General features: G+C 37.4%; 1 protein-coding gene and 1 non-coding gene across 3 annotated transcripts; both read right to left on the reverse strand.

The window, feature by feature from the left end:
* Nucleotides 1-5,111: 5,111 nt before the first annotated feature.
* TRNAD-GUC lies at nt 5,112-5,183 on the reverse strand. Its single transcript has one exon. It is a non-coding gene; the product is annotated as a tRNA-Asp (tRNA).
* Nucleotides 5,184-5,975: 792 nt separating this feature from the next.
* Nucleotides 5,976-15,859, reverse strand: LOC120072542 (B3 domain-containing protein Os07g0563300-like). Of its 2 annotated transcripts, none has more exons than XM_039024930.1 (14): nt 15,536-15,859; nt 14,505-14,586; nt 14,311-14,409; nt 13,234-13,567; nt 12,735-13,080; nt 12,035-12,131; nt 11,265-11,439; nt 10,412-10,485; nt 9,820-9,867; nt 9,458-9,721; nt 8,225-8,274; nt 7,746-7,859; nt 7,247-7,317; nt 5,976-7,093 (listed from the first exon to the last, which is right to left on the reverse strand). In XM_039024930.1, the coding sequence occupies exons 1-14, from the start codon at nt 15,688-15,690 to the stop codon at nt 6,306-6,308; spliced, it is 2,697 nt and encodes an 898-aa protein (XP_038880858.1). In that variant the 5' UTR covers nt 15,691-15,859; the 3' UTR covers nt 5,976-6,305. The 2 variants fall into 2 exon arrangements, with proteins under 2 accessions (XP_038880858.1, XP_038880857.1); XM_039024929.1 differs by having other exon boundaries at nt 9,799-9,867; nt 15,536-15,858.
* Between the last annotated feature and the right edge of the window lie 907 nt (nt 15,860-16,766).

A 16,766-nucleotide genomic window follows, 5' to 3' on the forward strand; every position in this document is an offset into this window, starting at 1 on the left:
TTTTTCTTTTATGGTGAAAGGGTGCCAACAAGGTGTAGTAAATCAAGGTCAGAAAAGAGATTTCACTCAGCACAAGAGCTCATGACCGTGGAAATGATGCATAGGCTACCTTACTCCTTGACTTAGATGCTTGGGATACCCCTCAGTATGACTCAGAGAGATGGGCTCCTTTATCTTACACAAATGAAAGAAGCCAGTCTTTTATTCTGTTTTGGGATCCCTTGTTTATTCCCCACTAGGACTAGGAGGCTTGTTGTCTCAGGTTTTGTTCATTAGTGAAAAGTGGAATGAAATGGAAATATTTCTGACCCGAGATCGGCCTCTCTTTTTTCGGTGGTAGGAAAAAATTCCAGCATAGAGTACAATAAGAAGAAAGCTTGTTGAGATTCATATCCCTATACGGTTAGCAAAGTAAGGACAACTCTAAAATAGGCATACCATGCTTCGGTTAAAAACACTGGTCTTATCTTATATATATAAGATATATGATTATATGATACCACCCCTACCTCCCTAAAAGTCAAATCTTCATATTTCTACGTGTGATTCTTGATCTTGAATAGGAATCCTACAGCGATGGATAGTTTGAGTTTGACAAAGGGCACCGGTTCGAAATAATGTTAGCCACAATCTACCTTTCCCTTATTAGATTCGGATTCGGCTTAGTAATCCCCTTCCTCAAGGAAGGAGTAGGAGTCAAGAGTAGTCATCGAAGACTGAATTTAGCTGCCAACCCTAGTAAGCAAGTGAAAAAGCCCTTTCTCCTTTCTCTAATAAGAAGGTCCGCTTTGAAGCTTCAACCTATACAAGGGGTCTTGGCCTAACTTACTAAGCGCTGGTTCGAAACCGGCCAAGTAACCCCGGGGGTAAAAATAGTGAAAGAAAGATAAAGAGAAGAAGCGGAGTAGAGGAATTGGTCGACTCATCAGGCCCATGACCTGAAGACTTTAGGTTCGAATCCTGTCCCTGCCTAATCAGTGGAACATTGTTCACCGGGATAAAAGGGTTGGTCCCACCCGTCTACCAATTTGCATTTCATGAAGATATGGACACTGGCTTACGGGGGCGGGCGCCTATCTGAACATATAACGGTACAGCGGTATAGAAGATTCTTAACTATGAATCATAGTCCACCGTATTCTAGCTCTACTAAACGATAGTGAGGCCTCTAAATGGCAGAGACTTTTTCACCACTCTGATGATCAAGTATGTACGCGGTACTCCAAAAATTTTGAAATAAAGTCTTCTTATTTCATAGCTCAAACTTTGAAATGAAGACAAGATTGCCTTGCCGCTGCGCCTCTGGCATCAAATCGTCGAATTGCTTTGTCTGTTCAAGGCCCTATGCGTAGCTATCTAGTGCACTGTCACAACCCCTTCTTGCATCTCTCGCTAAGCTAAAGGAAGACTTTTCTATTTCACACGTTACACTTTTCGACTAGAGAACAAAGGGCTCTCGAGCCTGCTAGTGCCATTTGATTGGGTTGAACTCTTACCGCAAGTGAAATAGAACGTACTGGCTGAAAAGAGTTACTGACTGGTCGGGTTTCACTTTGACTTAAGACTATTAGGGATACAAGAAAGAGAGCTTGAAATGGTTTTCTCACAGGATTTTTGCTAACAGAAAAGACTTATTTCCTCTTCTTCTTTCGGTGGAGCTTCCTCTCTAGGTTCTTCTTGTAGCCTTATCCCTTTCATTCTTCTTCCCTTAGGATCGCCTTTTATAAACGAGTGTTGTGTACTAATAGACTTTCTTACCGTAACCGCATTCGATTTTGGGCAGCAACTCCCTGATCAAGAAAGGCCTAGACCGGTCAATAATGTCGTTGAATGAACGAAGACTTCCTTTATCCAATGTTGTTTCAATATTGAAACTCTTTTCTTTCCTATTCTTCCGACTCGATGCTAACTAAAGTCCGAAGGACGACCAAGGTTTTCCAATCTTCCAAGTTAAAGGACATATCCTATTAACTAAGGAATCCCTTTTCTCATGGAGGAGCCCGTCGCACTTTCACTTTTTTCGCTAGCATGATGGATAAAGAGCTGTGAGAAGACAGAAAGTTCGGGTTTTCGCATATTCTATTAACGACCCACAGGGAAGGTTTGGCGAAGGTGTCCTTCTAACAGGAATCATATCGTTCTCTATATGTGTCATGGCCCGATGGAATGAAAACAAAGGGAGTCGAAGATGAAAGAGAACTCTAAAGAAGGGAAGGGTGTCCCTATAACAGATACAGATGATTTCTCCTCTATGTTCCAAGCTCTGATGGACCGAATAACATAGATGACATGGAAAGATCGGAAGAAGTGTTAAGTGACACCTTCGGCTCTCGGTCTTGAGGGACACTTTGTTTCCGTATATGCATTATGTGTTTCATCCCACTGCGAAGCTCTTTCCAAGAGTGCACCTTTCCCATTTCGTCAGCCAACGAGATCCCCCTTGGTCCTCAGTAAACAAGGGAAGTAGCACTAAGAATAGCGAAGGAACGCATAGAAGATAGGCGTATACGCATCTAGTAAGGACGTTATGTACCACAACTATCATACGACACCTCTCCAGAGCCCCGACCAGTCTTGACTGAAAAGCTTTCAGACCCCTGTGTGAGCAAGTTATACTAGCAACTTGCTGTGTCATGTCCGTTTTCGTTACACATATGATATGGTACCTCTTGAGACTGAGATTTCTTTTGCTACTGGTACAATCACCTCTCACGAGGTTGAAGCAGAGCCAAAATCTGTCCACTAACCTGGCCAATCTCTCGGGTGAAATGTCTGGGGTGACATGTGCATTCCGAAATATTTCCATCATTTGTTCTCGGTGGTGCTCTGAAGTTAAAAGAAGACCTAAGATCTAAATTTGGGCAGGGACTTTGCTAAGCTGTTCGGCCACATTCTATTCCGATTGCCTTGAGAAAAGCAGAAGTATTTGCCTTCCCTTTTCCTTTCTCTCTTCTCCGTATCTTTTTTCTTAATTCCAAGTGTCAAGTATCATCTAAAGACTTCGATCGCTTCACTCAAGTCAAGATGAACTATGAAATTAAACAGCCACTTCGCCTCGCGACACACCTTTACTATATATATTCTTTCTCTCCCTCCCCCCCCCACTCCCCCCTTCCTTACAAACTAAGTTTGCTCGTAGCAGTGCTATCAAAGGAACCTCGCCTACACCACCGGCTTGTTGAAGGAGGACCACGAAAAATATGAAGGTGAACCACAATGAGAAACATACTTGCCCCATTAGCATGCATATAACGGAGCAACCAGCCCCCTTCAACATCTCTCATAATGTGTTCTACGCTGTTGAAAGCTAGATCCACATGAGGTGTGTAATGCATAGCTAAAAAAACGCCAGTAACTATCTGAATGACTAAACAAAGACCTGCTAATGGACCGAACCCCCACCAATAACTAAGATTGCTCGGGGTTGGATAATCTATCAAATGTTGATTAAGTGTGGAAGATATAGGTTATTTAAGAAGAGAGAATCGTTGGTTTCTTTCAGTAATTTCTCTTTCCTATCATGACAACTCTTGTTCCCCCACCTTTTTAGCGTTCTGGGGGGGGCCGCCTTGCGCTGCTTTAGAAAGGAGAGAATTTCATAAAGTCACTTTCTCCAATCTTTTCTATCGAGACTTAGAAGTAGGGTGAGAGAAAGTCAATATGATATTTGCGTTGGTTTTTCCAACGAAACGAGCCAGGCTACAATCCATATTCCATTATTTAATTAGCGAGTTCTTTTTGTAGGAAAATCCTTCTATCCGCCTATCTGCCATACTCGATAGGAGCTCCTGTAGTTCACTCTGCTTCCCTAGACAAAGGGAGTAGGTCGAGGTCGAGCAAGCACTAAGTTTAAGTAAGTTCTTTGACTGCAAGTGCGGGTGTGGACTAGGAAATAAGGATGATTTTTCAATCCAGCGGAAGGGCGCATACTGGAGAGAAGTAAAAAAACGACCTCTTATCTTGCTCCTCTCAAAGCGACTATTCTCGAATGATCTCATTCGAGAATAGGAATCTCCAGATCCGTGGCCACCTACTTCTTTAGAATGCTAAACAATGACACCCGCTGAGTCTCTAATGCAGCTACCTCCGGCACTTGCAAGTTTTCGCTGGAAAATATGGACCTTTTTATGCACATCCCTTTAGTAGTTCCCTCCAAACCCCCGGTCTTCTGCCTACCCTTGCCTCTGGTGGTCTTTTCAGAATCAAAAAGAGTACTGAATAAAGCCCCCCATACTACCCATTTATCTCTCATCTTACTATGCAGCTGTTTGAGATATAAAAACGAATCCCTACGCCCATGTTCCGAAGCCGAGGCATAGACACAAGACAAGCGGATCTCCGTTAGCAAGGAAAGCGCATACACCCTTGCCAAGCTAGAAAAATTCCCATCGCAAGCCATAAAACCAGTAAAAGAGTCTGAGGCAAGAAAGGGTATATAGGTTGAGTTGAGTGAGCTCCTTTTATGTAGCTCTACCACATGAATAAGCAGATTTAGGAACCGTATAATGAATCGGCGGATTTCCTTAGAAAAGTCGAGTGGGGAAGAACGAGACTATAGGAAGAGATGGAGTGTAGGTTTTGATTGATACTTCACTGTGTGCTTGCCCTACCACAGAACGGAGACTGGCTCATGCAAGTCATCAAATATTCAAAGCAGGGAAAATTACTCACTCACCACACACAATACTGGACTAATGTTTGGTGCAACTAAGTAGGAGGCCGATGGTGAAGTGGGAAAATTAAACCTCTTGTCGAATTGAAGCGAAGCACACGCTCGGCCTCGTTGGTTTTCATGCCAGAGCTGAAATGGAAAGAGTCACGGTACAAAATTTCAGAAAAGAAAGTAGAAGTATTTCAGAAGCTGAATCCATCAACTTGATCAAGATTCAAATACTTGTGCAAATGCACTACGATTACCATAGAGAAACTGTGGAATAATGAGAAAGAGGCTAAGAAGGAGAAGCCCTAGGGGGAGAGCGCTCCAGCATTAAGGATTCCACTTTCTTTGCCGCGGGTCACAAGGGCGCGAGAAGGAGCTCAAAAACAGAGGTGCAAACCCAGGTTAGGTCCGCTGAGCTAGGAAAAAAAGAATAAGAAGAATAAAATAAATTCGCCGTTGCCGGGGATCGAACCCGGGTCACCCGCGTGACAGGCGGGAATACTCACCACTATACTACAACGACTTAGTTGTTAGTATTAAAAACATTATATATAAAATATTAAAACTGATAAGACGATTGATCTCAACACCCGAAAACAAACCGATGTGAATGATTACCACTATATAATACAACAAAATTCTTTATTTTCAGTATACTTTAATTCTTTTTTTTTTGACAGAAGTTAAATTCTCAAAGTATAACTTTGACTAAAAAATGAAGAGTACATCACATCATTATTCCAAACATATTCATCTGCTGCTACATAGCTCACGAGTTGATATATGTCCTCTTTTGAAGTTGGAGATTAAATCTCCGTACCTCATTTATTATACTACAAAAAGAAATTATATCATTCTTTAGCATGTCACTACCATTCCAAATATGAGGAAAATGAAATTTTTGAAAGATATGTTTATAAAAATACAATGATAACATTTGTGGTAAAGAATTACTATTAGGTAAGTTGTGTGTTTTCTTATGGGCTTAGTGAAATAATTAAAATTAGAAGTATAAATCCTAGAGACTAAATTAAAACAAAATTTAAACTTCAAAGAAAAAAAGTGTGATATTCGAAATCGGAGATAAATGAGAAATAGCCCCAGAAACTATAGAAAAAATAATTATTTTTCCAGAGATATATTTTTCCGGGATTTTGTTGACAAAAATGTTCATTTAAATGGTTTATTGAAAAGGGGAAAATCCAAAACAAATAAAAATAAAGGAGAAAAACTACTTGGAATTGTCAATTTATGGAATCAGAGCCAAACTTGAAAACCAGTTTCCATTTCAACAGTACTGAAAATCAAATTCTGGTTTGCCTCAAAAATAAATCAATCAAATTCAGCTGTTAATAATTGTGCACACGAAGTAATCATTCTATGCTTTCCTAATGTCAGATTGTTGATTCAATAAGAGATTTCATAAGTTTGGTTCCCTGCACAGCATTCCTCTGTCATCTAACGCTACTACTGAGAGAGGTGTCTAAACCCTATAGGTTTCTCGATCTTGTTTAACATTTCCTAACGCTCTTTATGTACAGATTTGCAATTTGATGAAGGCCAGCGTGGATGAATGTACAACAAAAACTGACCCACCAATGCAATGTATATATGAAGTACCCGCATGTAAGTAAATTGTTTTAATTTAACCCGTGGCTGACATGGATGCGGATGCATTCAAGGACAAGGTTGCAGGATGGTCCTTGTCAGCATCTAAATTGCTGCTACTGAGATCAATGACATTGCTACTACTCTCACCTTTGTGTTCGCGTTCCCCTCCAGGTTCTAATGGATCGCTTGATGAACTCCGAGTGCCACCAGAGTTCGACCTCTGCTGCTCAAGAAACCTGTCCCCAGTATCTTGAAGCATTTTCATCATGCTTCCAGAATCCGAACCTGGTGATAGCTCTTCCTCTCGCTCGGGCTGCATATTCAAATCGATTTGGCCTTTAAAAGGTGAAGTGGATGGCTTGTTCCTATTCGGATCCTCATCAGAGCCATCGTTCATTTTTCCTTCCTCGATCAACTTACTTGTACTTGTATTACTGCAAGTAAGAGAGTCATCATCCATTGATCTATCCAGGAACATTTCATCCTGAAATGGATGCCTTTGGCGGGTAGTTTCTGCTTCCTTTTCAGATTGTTTTTTTTCACGTCGAAGCATTAATGTTCGGAACCGACGCTTTACTGTCAGGCACACATTACAGGTACATGTCTGCTTATGTTTTGGGCCCTTCCCACTAGGTGGCTGAATGCATACTATGCATGAGCATCCAGGTCTATGGCGAGGGTGCTTTGTAGTTGCTTGGCCAGGTCCCTGGCCTGCCTCACCCTCTCCTAAAATGGCTAAATTTGCAAGTGTATCAAGTCCTTCCAGAGCATCAACACTATCTGATTCTAGTTTGGCAGCCTTCATTTTCTTGACAGGAGCAACTATGAATAGCAAACAGATTAGGGACATTGGATAAGAAACAAAATATTAATAAGAGAAATGAACAAAAATCAGAGAACCGTCTATAATCAAATCAGTTGAGATTCATTTATGCATGAAGATACGATCAGTTTTTTATTTTAAACAATTGACACCTGAATTGCCCGGGGATAGTAGTTCTTCCAGCTGCTCTGTTGACAACTCCTGCGCTGCTGAGCAAAAAGATCTAGTGGCAGAGAGAATTATATAAGTAAAATCCACGAAGGCCACTCTGACTACATCAGAAACATCGACATAATTCCTCCTACAAACTCCCACAAGTACATTTTAATCCTTTCCTTCAAGAAAGTGCCCTGAAGGGACCATGAATTCTAAGGAAACATGTCGGACAACATTACCACGGCATATCAAATCCCATTTCATTGACCAAAGGGGATTAAATAATTAACCTCTAGTACCAGCACCATGATGACATGATAAGCCCAAACAATAAATAAACATATTGGAGAAAATAGCAGAAAGCTCCTCTCTCTACATTACGTCTGCACTGAGATGAAGAGAAAAATACTACTTTGTGCTGTCTTAGATCTCCTTGTGATAAAAATAAATAAATTACACTAGAGAAATCAATAGAGAATAATTCATCCTTTCTACCTCTCAGGGTCCCATGAGTTGTCAGAACAAGTCCATTTTGAGGGAAGAAGAGCACTGGCCGGCAATTTTCGCCACTTCAAACAGTCTTCACATTGCGTCCATTGAATCCTTTCACTGAAAATGAACCAAAGTATTTGGAATGCACAAGGATAATATATATTTTACTTACAGACTTGCCAATGCTATGTATAGTGAAATGTCATAACCACGGGAAGAAAAACAAGAAAGCCATAAGACACGTGCTAGTTTTCAAATATAAGAACAGGGAGGAAACGAAGAAAGAAAGGAAGGGGAAGGAGAAAAGAAAAGGAAAAAAAAAGCAACACACACACAGACAGAAGTTTCAGTAACAAAATGAGAAATCAGCCAGTCCTGCCCCAAAGTAGGCAAAGCACACAATGCAGAAAAAATGAACATCGTGACAATGCAGAAAAGCTACACGAAAGTCATCAACCCACCAGAAAAGAGAGGTCATTTACCCTGTATTATCAGGAGGTATAATTGTTGGCTTCCCAAGTACAGGTGCCTCCTGTAATAACATAAGCCGGAATATTGATGTTACCATCACCCTAAAATACATGCAGCATAAAGTAGACATCATATAATCACACTAATTACTTCAACTCTAATCTTAAAGCTGAAATGCACGCCACTCTGCAAGTTGAACCTCGGGCATGCAATGTCAAAAAAATAATCAACGCGGCGCTGCAGCAAAGACTGCTAGGAGTGCAACAAAAAACCGAATAATCAAACCAATCCACTAGTTTGGTTTGATTTTTTAGTATAAAATTGGACATCTTGGTTTGTATTAGAGAAAACAAAAAAGTATTGGTTCGGTCGTTTTTTAATTATTATCATGCATAAAGATTGGTTGTTTAGAGGGGGAAAATCCAATTATTATGGAGTGGGTATGTTTCTGTACGTAGAAAAGTGCCAAGAAAGAAAAAAAAGAAACAAAAATGTCCAATTTCAATCTTAAGGGGGGAAGAAATAGACCTAATTTTAATTTAAAAAATAGCAAAAATGACCCAATCAAAACAAAAGTGGAAAGAAAAAAAGAAAATACCAAAAACCGAAAACAAAAACAATAATAAATCAAACCAAATAAAAATCGATGAATTGTTCTTTATTGGACATCGGTTTGGATCGATCCAAAATGATTGTCACGATCATTCTAATTCATGACATAAAAGCAAAGTTTTCTGAATCCCGGAGCAGTGAGGAGCATTTCAAACTTAAGTTTAGAACACACGAATTAGAATGTGAAAATAGCTTCTAGCTTTTTTTTCCTTTGGATATGCAACTATATATTGAAGAAGTCAATACAAAAGAATGAGAATAAATTATCCCACAAAACCAAAGGGTGACAAAAAGGATTTCCAACTAGTTACTATGCACAAAATCATAAGGGTAACTCCTGGAATTAAAGTTGGCCAGAGCCAACATTTTGCCCAGAGATAAGGGTAGCTCCAACATTTTGCAAATAGTATTTGGCTGCAATAGTTCACTTCCATCAGTCATATGACTGTCAACATAAGCAAACTACAAGGGTCATATATAACCAGTTGCTGGTATTCAAATCATCATACCCGAAGTATTCCATTCCGTGATGAGCACCAAAAGAAGGATATATTTATTTTCAGTTCACAAGGAATTGAAATGCTCATAATGAATACATGGAATCATAAGTAGATAGTTGTCGAAAGTTATACCTCATATTCCTCAAATTCAAAACCTTCAATAACCAAAATGTTTGGAACTTGGTTCGGAGGAGGCCGAAGCAATCCTTGAGCTTCTTCCCAAGTTATCTTCAACTCAATCATGTCCTCATTGTCAATTCTAAGGCGCTTACTCTTAGAACCTAGGGTGCTGTTCTTCCTCTTTCTAGAAATTGAAGGTTTGGCTCCCAAGACCTCTTTTGCTATGTATCCAGACTTATCAACTTTTGTCCACGAATTAGGATCAGCCAGTTCAGCCTGGTTGATTAATGAAAAGAAAGGTGATCCAGTAGTTATTGTTTAAAGTAATGGATAGCAAATGAAACTTTACTGACTTTAACTTTTATATTACTGACATCTCCATGTACAGGAGCTCCATTCTTGGTCTTGTTTGTTTCATTTTCCTGTCAAAGAAAATACAGAGTTAAAACACAAGCAATTTTTAGATAAAATCAGTCTGTTTTGATGGTAAAGAAAAATGGGAACTCATGCTTAAACTTAGACATGATCTGGAAAATGTAACTACTCAATAAGTTTGAAGTTATATCACAAAAACCTGCTATGACGATTACTTACTCAATAAGTGAAGTTACATGTGAATATTTGCAGACAAGCATTCAAATTCTCGTTTAGTTGTAAATATTTGCAAATTTTTTCCAGTAAGCACTAATGTCAACATTTTCAACAACCTAAAACTTAGGAACTCAATTAGAATACTCTGTCTCCAGTCTCAGGTGCAAAATTATAGCAACTTAGATGTTTTTAATGTAGATCAATCGCCCAAAAGAAGTGAACGATGAAAGATCTTTACACATAATGAATCCATGTAATGTTTTACATACAAAATAATGCATTTAACTTCCATATCCAAATGGCATTAAGATGCTGGATCTCACTCAAAATTTTCAACATACACAAAAGCCAAGAGCTATCTTGAAAATGGATAACCTGATCAGCCGTTGCTGAGGCCTTTCTGAAACCCATAACCAACTTCCCTTCTGGCTCTAGCCGACTAAATGTCACTGATGATGTGAAAGAAAATTTCAGTCCCATAACATGAGTGAGACCGTATGCAATATATCATATCATATAAAATAAAATTTATGGTTTGATTAAAAAAGAGAGTTAATATATAAGTTGCAGCATTGAAGAAAATCAGTATCGAATCATGTATCAATTAGGGGTTGTTTGATATACATTTTGGAGCTATTTAGCAATTTGTTTTACAAATTACTTTTTTAAGAACCTTTTTATAGAATTGCGATAGGAAGGTTTCTAAAACCACGTTGGAAACCACTACAAGCCTGAAAATCCTGAAAGAAAATAAATTCCATTTTTCTACATAAAGGACACATGAGAGAACATAAATACAGGAAACCCTTAAAAAAAACAAAAACAAAAACAAAACTACCCAGCAACATTTTTGTTGTAAGTTTTACATATTTAAAATAACCTCAGTATCAACAATTACAATATTTTGTAGCGTTCCTTTATTTGATTATTCTTAAAATCTTTGCCAAAATTTTAAATATAGAAGAGAGCTTTGAAATATATTTTTTAGTAGTCTAAGTTTGAGTAAGAGAGACTTAAAAAAACAAACGTTCATAGAAATTACAAGGAAACAGCCTTAGTTCTGTAGATACAGAACTTAAAACATAGATCAAACCGGCCTTGGCAATTTGATGGCATTGCAAGCATACAAAAAGATTACGAATTGCTTTCAATCAAACCTAATTGTTAACAAACTGTGGTGTGTGATTGCTGATGAGAGTTACATATTCTCTTCTTGTTATATGCTTACCTGTGTCACCTGCTTGCAGTTGCATGGACTGTATGCAAGGAGTAACCCCCTCAAGAACATACATCCTGCTATTGTTGTTGGGCCAAAAACGGAACTGAAATATCCATTCCTTTCCTTTTGCATCCTGTACTTTTAGAGGTAATCCCTCGGGCTGGGAAATTGATGGAAAATAGGCCTGCATGATGAAAGTATACAATAACTAACTGATTGATGACAGAACGACCACATAAAATCTATCCATAGATGAAGCAAAATAACAAAACAAAAATGCATAACAATCAAAGCAGCAAGCATTTTCACTAAGTTTAGGTGTTTGCCTTTAAGAACTCAGTTAACTATGAGGTACAACAGTAGAGATACAGTTACTATGCTAGAAAGATTGAAACCACTAAAATTTTCAGTCTATGTTGCTTACAGAAAACTGGCTTATACATATATAACTTGCAATCAAAATTAGACAGTAATATATATATTGAACTCACAAATAGAAACAAGAAATAGTATTTTTAAAAAAAACAAGAAATAACTTCTCATTGATATAATGAAAAGGAATAAATGTTCAAAAGATACAAACTCCCAAAGGCAGTGAAAAGATACAAACACAAATACAGCTAAATAGAGATTAGCTTTTTAACAACTTCATCCAAAAGTCTTAGAAAGCTTTCGAAATGAAACAATGAATAAGCTATCCTTCAAGCATTGAAAAACAATGGCTACTTCAAAACTTCCAAAGAAAAAACCCCAATAGACACTAGAAATTGACTGCTCACCTCTGCACATTTTTTAGGAAGCACCAGACGCCCAATCCGCCCAGCATCACTAGCGCTCAACATTTTCTCAAACAATGGAGTAATTACAGAATTTGAGCTTGAATATTGTCAAGGATATTAGGGGTGGTCATTAAAACCGCAAAAACCGAACCGATTCTAAAATTGAACCGAACCGAACCGAAACCCAATGAAACCGAAAATGCGTTTCGGTCCAATTTGAAGAAATTTTGGACCCGAATTAATTCGGTTTGGTTCGGTTTCAATTTTGGAAACCGAATTTGAAACCGAATTGAACCGTTTTTAACTCTATATATATATATATAAAAAGGTAAAACCGAATTTAAAACCGAACCAAACCGTTTTTAATTTAAAAAATATATATATAACATAGATTTTTTTTAAAATGCCAAAACCGAATCATGCGGTTCGGTTCGGTTCGGTTTGATTTCACATATTAGAAAATTCGGTTCGGTTCGGTGGTCCGTTTCCATCCCTAAAGGATATTAGTTTGATACTTCTAAAAAATTTGACAAAATTATGTAAAGAAACTTGAAGATCCTTGAATATTTCAGCTAGAATTTAACTGAAATGCTTCAAAGGAGTAAGAACCCAAGTAATCAGAGTTACAAGCCTTCAACAACTACGAACAATTTTATTTTATGTTTTAAAATTATCCAAGATTGTATCGGTGGAAGGATACTCGACAGATATTTGTTGTAGTTCTTGGTCAGTAAATCTAGGCCAGTATCGCGGAAGCAAATAATTCTTTCCACGTGAATCTCCTTTAGGCCTTCCATTGCGCAACTGTGTTTCGTTAGACGAGTCAGCTCCATTTTGCAAATTGGTATGGATCTGCTTTGGCAGAGAAGATAGTGGAGTTGGTCTCAAATGAGTTCCAGAAATCCTACCCCGAGCACTTGGTTCATTTGGAGGTGCATAAGGTACATTCAAACCATATTGTGTAGTAGATGAATCCTCCTTCACAAAGCTAGACTGTTGTGGCATATTAGAACATGAGCTAGGTTTATCCTCGCATTTAATGCCTCCTACACAATATCAGTAATCAGGTTTAGCCAACACTTGGAGTTCATAATAACTAAAACATTGCTCTCACCAAAACGAATGGTGACTACATATCAGCATTATATTAATTATCTACTCATCTTCAAAACATAAAATATTGAAAGAAAAATACACACCTGCAGTCCCATTTTCACATATATCCTGTCCACATTGCTTCAAGCCATTCAAGTACCTATCAGAGAAGTCTTCGTTTTTTCTTTTTTCTAAAGATACGGGCAACCTTTCACTAGTATTGAGTTTGTTAAGTGCAGCTGATATGTCAACTTCATAAGGTGCTCTGTGATGCAATTCACCAGAAGGGAGAGAAGAATTGAACATACTGGGAGCTTGGCGCCATGGTACAGGACCTGATCCAGCCAACTGGCTCCAATTTTTAACAGATAGGTCTTTTAGTCTGTCGGGAAAAGCCGAATGGAAAAGCAAAGACGGTGGCCAGGCTGGATTTAGTGGCTGAACCAAAAACGAGAAAGTTGACTTAGAATGTGGAATGCCTAAAATTAACTAATGTTATGTTGGAATTATGTTGGAATTCAATCAAACTAATGTTAACTTATAATTCCATAAGCTGCACATGCATGAACCGCAACACTGGAGAATGAACCCAAGATAGAAAACTGGGTTTAACGAAAATTTCAAAAGTTAATGCCTAAAATTACAAACTGAGGATCACTTTTAACAATAAAAAGATAAAGCCTAACAAATAAACACTAGAAAGCAAGCCACAAAAAACATAGTAAGGATTATGGAAAGGTATCAGAATTGGTTAGAGGCTTGTTGAGAAAAAGATATCTTTGTCAACTCATATCACATCAATTTCAACTTTTAATTTAGATAAAGGTGACTATCATGGCCAGACTTGAAAACAAAAATTTAAGTATTGCCTTTGTAATTTCCACTTTCACCAGGAGGTTTCCTTGTGAAATCAATGTTACTGTTTACAAAGAGATGCAATTACTGCATCAGCATTGAGACAGAATCTCTCATAAAAAAGTTTCCACGTGTAAAAAGGATAGTCTCCACAAAAGTTTTAACTAAAGAAACTTCAAATGGCAATATTTTACTTATAAGTCACAACCAGATAACTATATTCAAAAAAAAAAAAAGTCACAACCAAACAAACAGATCAAAAAAACATATGAACAATTAAAAGAAATATCAATGAAAGAATTAACAATAGCCAGATGCATCCTTACTATGATTACATTCTTCCGTGCACATGTCATGCACTCGATACCCCCAGGATCCAATAAGGTGAATGCATGAGCTGAAACGATACACCCACAATGAACCCGCTGGAGACAGAGACTTTTCATGAGTATATATGTATAAAATAAACCAAAAGTAAAGATTAGGAGATGCATGGTCACGTTAACCATTTCAAGCTCACCTTTCCACAGGATTCGCAGCACCTCCAACCAGAAGCATTCAAGTGAAAAGTCTCACAGAATCTTCCTTCCTCGTAAGCAGAACTAAAAAAAAATGAATTTGAACAGAGTTGTTAAAATTTTCCGAGTCTTATTGAGTAGTTTATTAACAGTGTTACAAGAAAATGTAACCACTCATAAGCATAGACGAATTTCAATCAACATAATCCTTTTTATTTAAAAAAAAAAAAAAAAATCATCTCATCAAAAACCAACTATGAACCATCGTATGATATCTGTTAACATCCAATATTTCAGCACTCTTAATCAAAAAGTGATAAATCCATCAACATGCACGCATCATATCAAATACTATAGATATTCAATGTTCTAAATACATTGTTCAGCGCTCTTAATCCATCATATATATGGCTATCCAAAGAAACTGTCGCCTTGAAGATAAGATACATGTAAGAAAAAAAATTGCCATAAATATTAATAAGTTAGTGCCGCTTCCTAGAAGGGAAATAATTTCGAAGCAGGAAAAAAAAACAACAATCACTTCGTGAATATCATATTCAGTCCAGCCTTCAGCTGTAACAAAAGAACTTCTAATCAGTACAGGAACCCACTAACTTTCACAGGTGATTGAAAAACAAATCTTGCAATGAAAATTGAATTTAGTGTTCAATCCCAAAACACAAGTCGGAAAACTCTCTAGAACAAACTACAACCGTAAGTCGTTAAGCTTTGTAAACCAATCTTCAGAACCTCAAACCGTAAAACTCGAAACTTGATAAACATGAAAAGAAAAAGAAAAAGAAAAAGAAGAAGAAGAACCCACGAATGGAACCAATGTTAAAACATCTTCATAAAAAACGGCGATTGAAGTGGAAGGGGCAAAGGAAACGCCCCTCCCTCTAACCTGCACTAAACCAAGCAAACAAAATTCCAAACACGCCCAAATAAAATACTCCAAACTCATAACTAGACCAGACCGAGTGAGATGGGAAAAAAGAAAAGAAAAGAAAAAAAAGTAGAAAGATAGACTTACGCGCATCGATCGCAGAGCTCGGCAAAGTCGCCGGTGCGAAGACGCCATCCCTTTCTGGAGCGGTCAGGTCTGAGTTCCTTACAGTCGGAATTATAGCAGGGTTTAGAGGAAAGAGGGGAAGAGGAGGAAGAAGCAGTGGTAAGGGCAGAAGACATGAGAGTTGGAGAGCATAAACCCTAGAATAGAAAGTGAGGAAGAGTTGAAATGGTGGTGGTTGCGACCTGATCTGCAATAATCATGGGAAGGAGAAGCCAAACAGGATTGTGTATCAGACCATGGGAGGGCTTGGAGAGAAGACAGCGACGTATTTAAACCCAACCAAATAATAACTAAAAAAATTAAATTTGACGAAAGTGAAAATTGCCTCTTTGGAAAATCATTTTCTTTTCTTTTTCCTTTTTTTTAAAAAATTTTACAAACATACAATCAATCCACGAGGCTTCACAATCAAGTCGAGTCGTGTCCTTTTTATTTGGGCGTCTTCTTTTCAGTTTTCCATTCCTTTCCTTTTCCTTCTTCTCTTTTTCTCTTTTATAATTTCTACTTATTATATTCTCCGCAATCAATTAACTATATTCGAATTTTTATTTACTATATTTTTAAAATCACTCTCGAAACGTGTCATTAATTTCATAATGATCAAAATTCAAGATAAAATCCAATCAAATAATTATGAGTCAATGTTTTATAATGTTTTTAGTAAAAACTTTGTTCAAAAGACATTTTAGAAATAGCACATATTAGTTGTATTAAAATATGAATATTTCAATACTTATATGTATATATATAATTACAATTTATTATATTTCTTAAATAGACTTAAATTTTTAATTAAGCATTAATTATAAATTACAAATGTAGTTATTGAAGATCAAATTGTCTCCGTTTGAAACTAAAGCTATCATCAGTACTAGAGACAAAATAGACGGCACACTTGTATGGTCAAGAAGCTTATTTGTCTTATAGTTTAGGTGCTTTATCTGTTTTTGGTTTTATTACTTGTTGTTTTGTCTGGTTCAATAATACTGCTTATCCAAGTGAGTTTCAAGGGTCGATTGGACCAAAAACTTTTCAAACTCAAGCATTTATTTTTCTAGTTAGAGACCAACGTCTTGGAGCTAATTTTGGATCCGCTCAAGAACATACTAGTTTAGATAAATATCTAACGCGTTCTTATTCTTTTATTGTAAAGAAAAAAATCATTTTTTTTCTTTTACATATATTAAATATG

This window comes from Benincasa hispida, chromosome 3 (genome assembly GCF_009727055.1).
Source record: "Benincasa hispida cultivar B227 chromosome 3, ASM972705v1, whole genome shotgun sequence".
Taxonomy (NCBI): Eukaryota; Viridiplantae; Streptophyta; class Magnoliopsida; order Cucurbitales; family Cucurbitaceae; genus Benincasa; species Benincasa hispida.

Excerpts from the sequence above, each read along its gene's own strand:
- LOC120072542 (XM_039024929.1), bottom strand. The coding sequence starts at position 15,690 with ATGTCTTCTGCCCTTACCACTGCTTCTTCCTCCTCTTCCCCTCTTTCC. Across the intron at positions 12,132-12,734 it reads CTACAACAAATATCTGTCGA|CTCAAATTCTGTAATTACTC; the intron begins GTATCCTTCCAC and ends ACAATATTCAAG. Across the intron at positions 7,318-7,745 it reads AACTCATGGGACCCTGAGAG|ATCTTTTTGCTCAGCAGCGC; the intron begins GTAGAAAGGATG and ends CTCTGCCACTAG.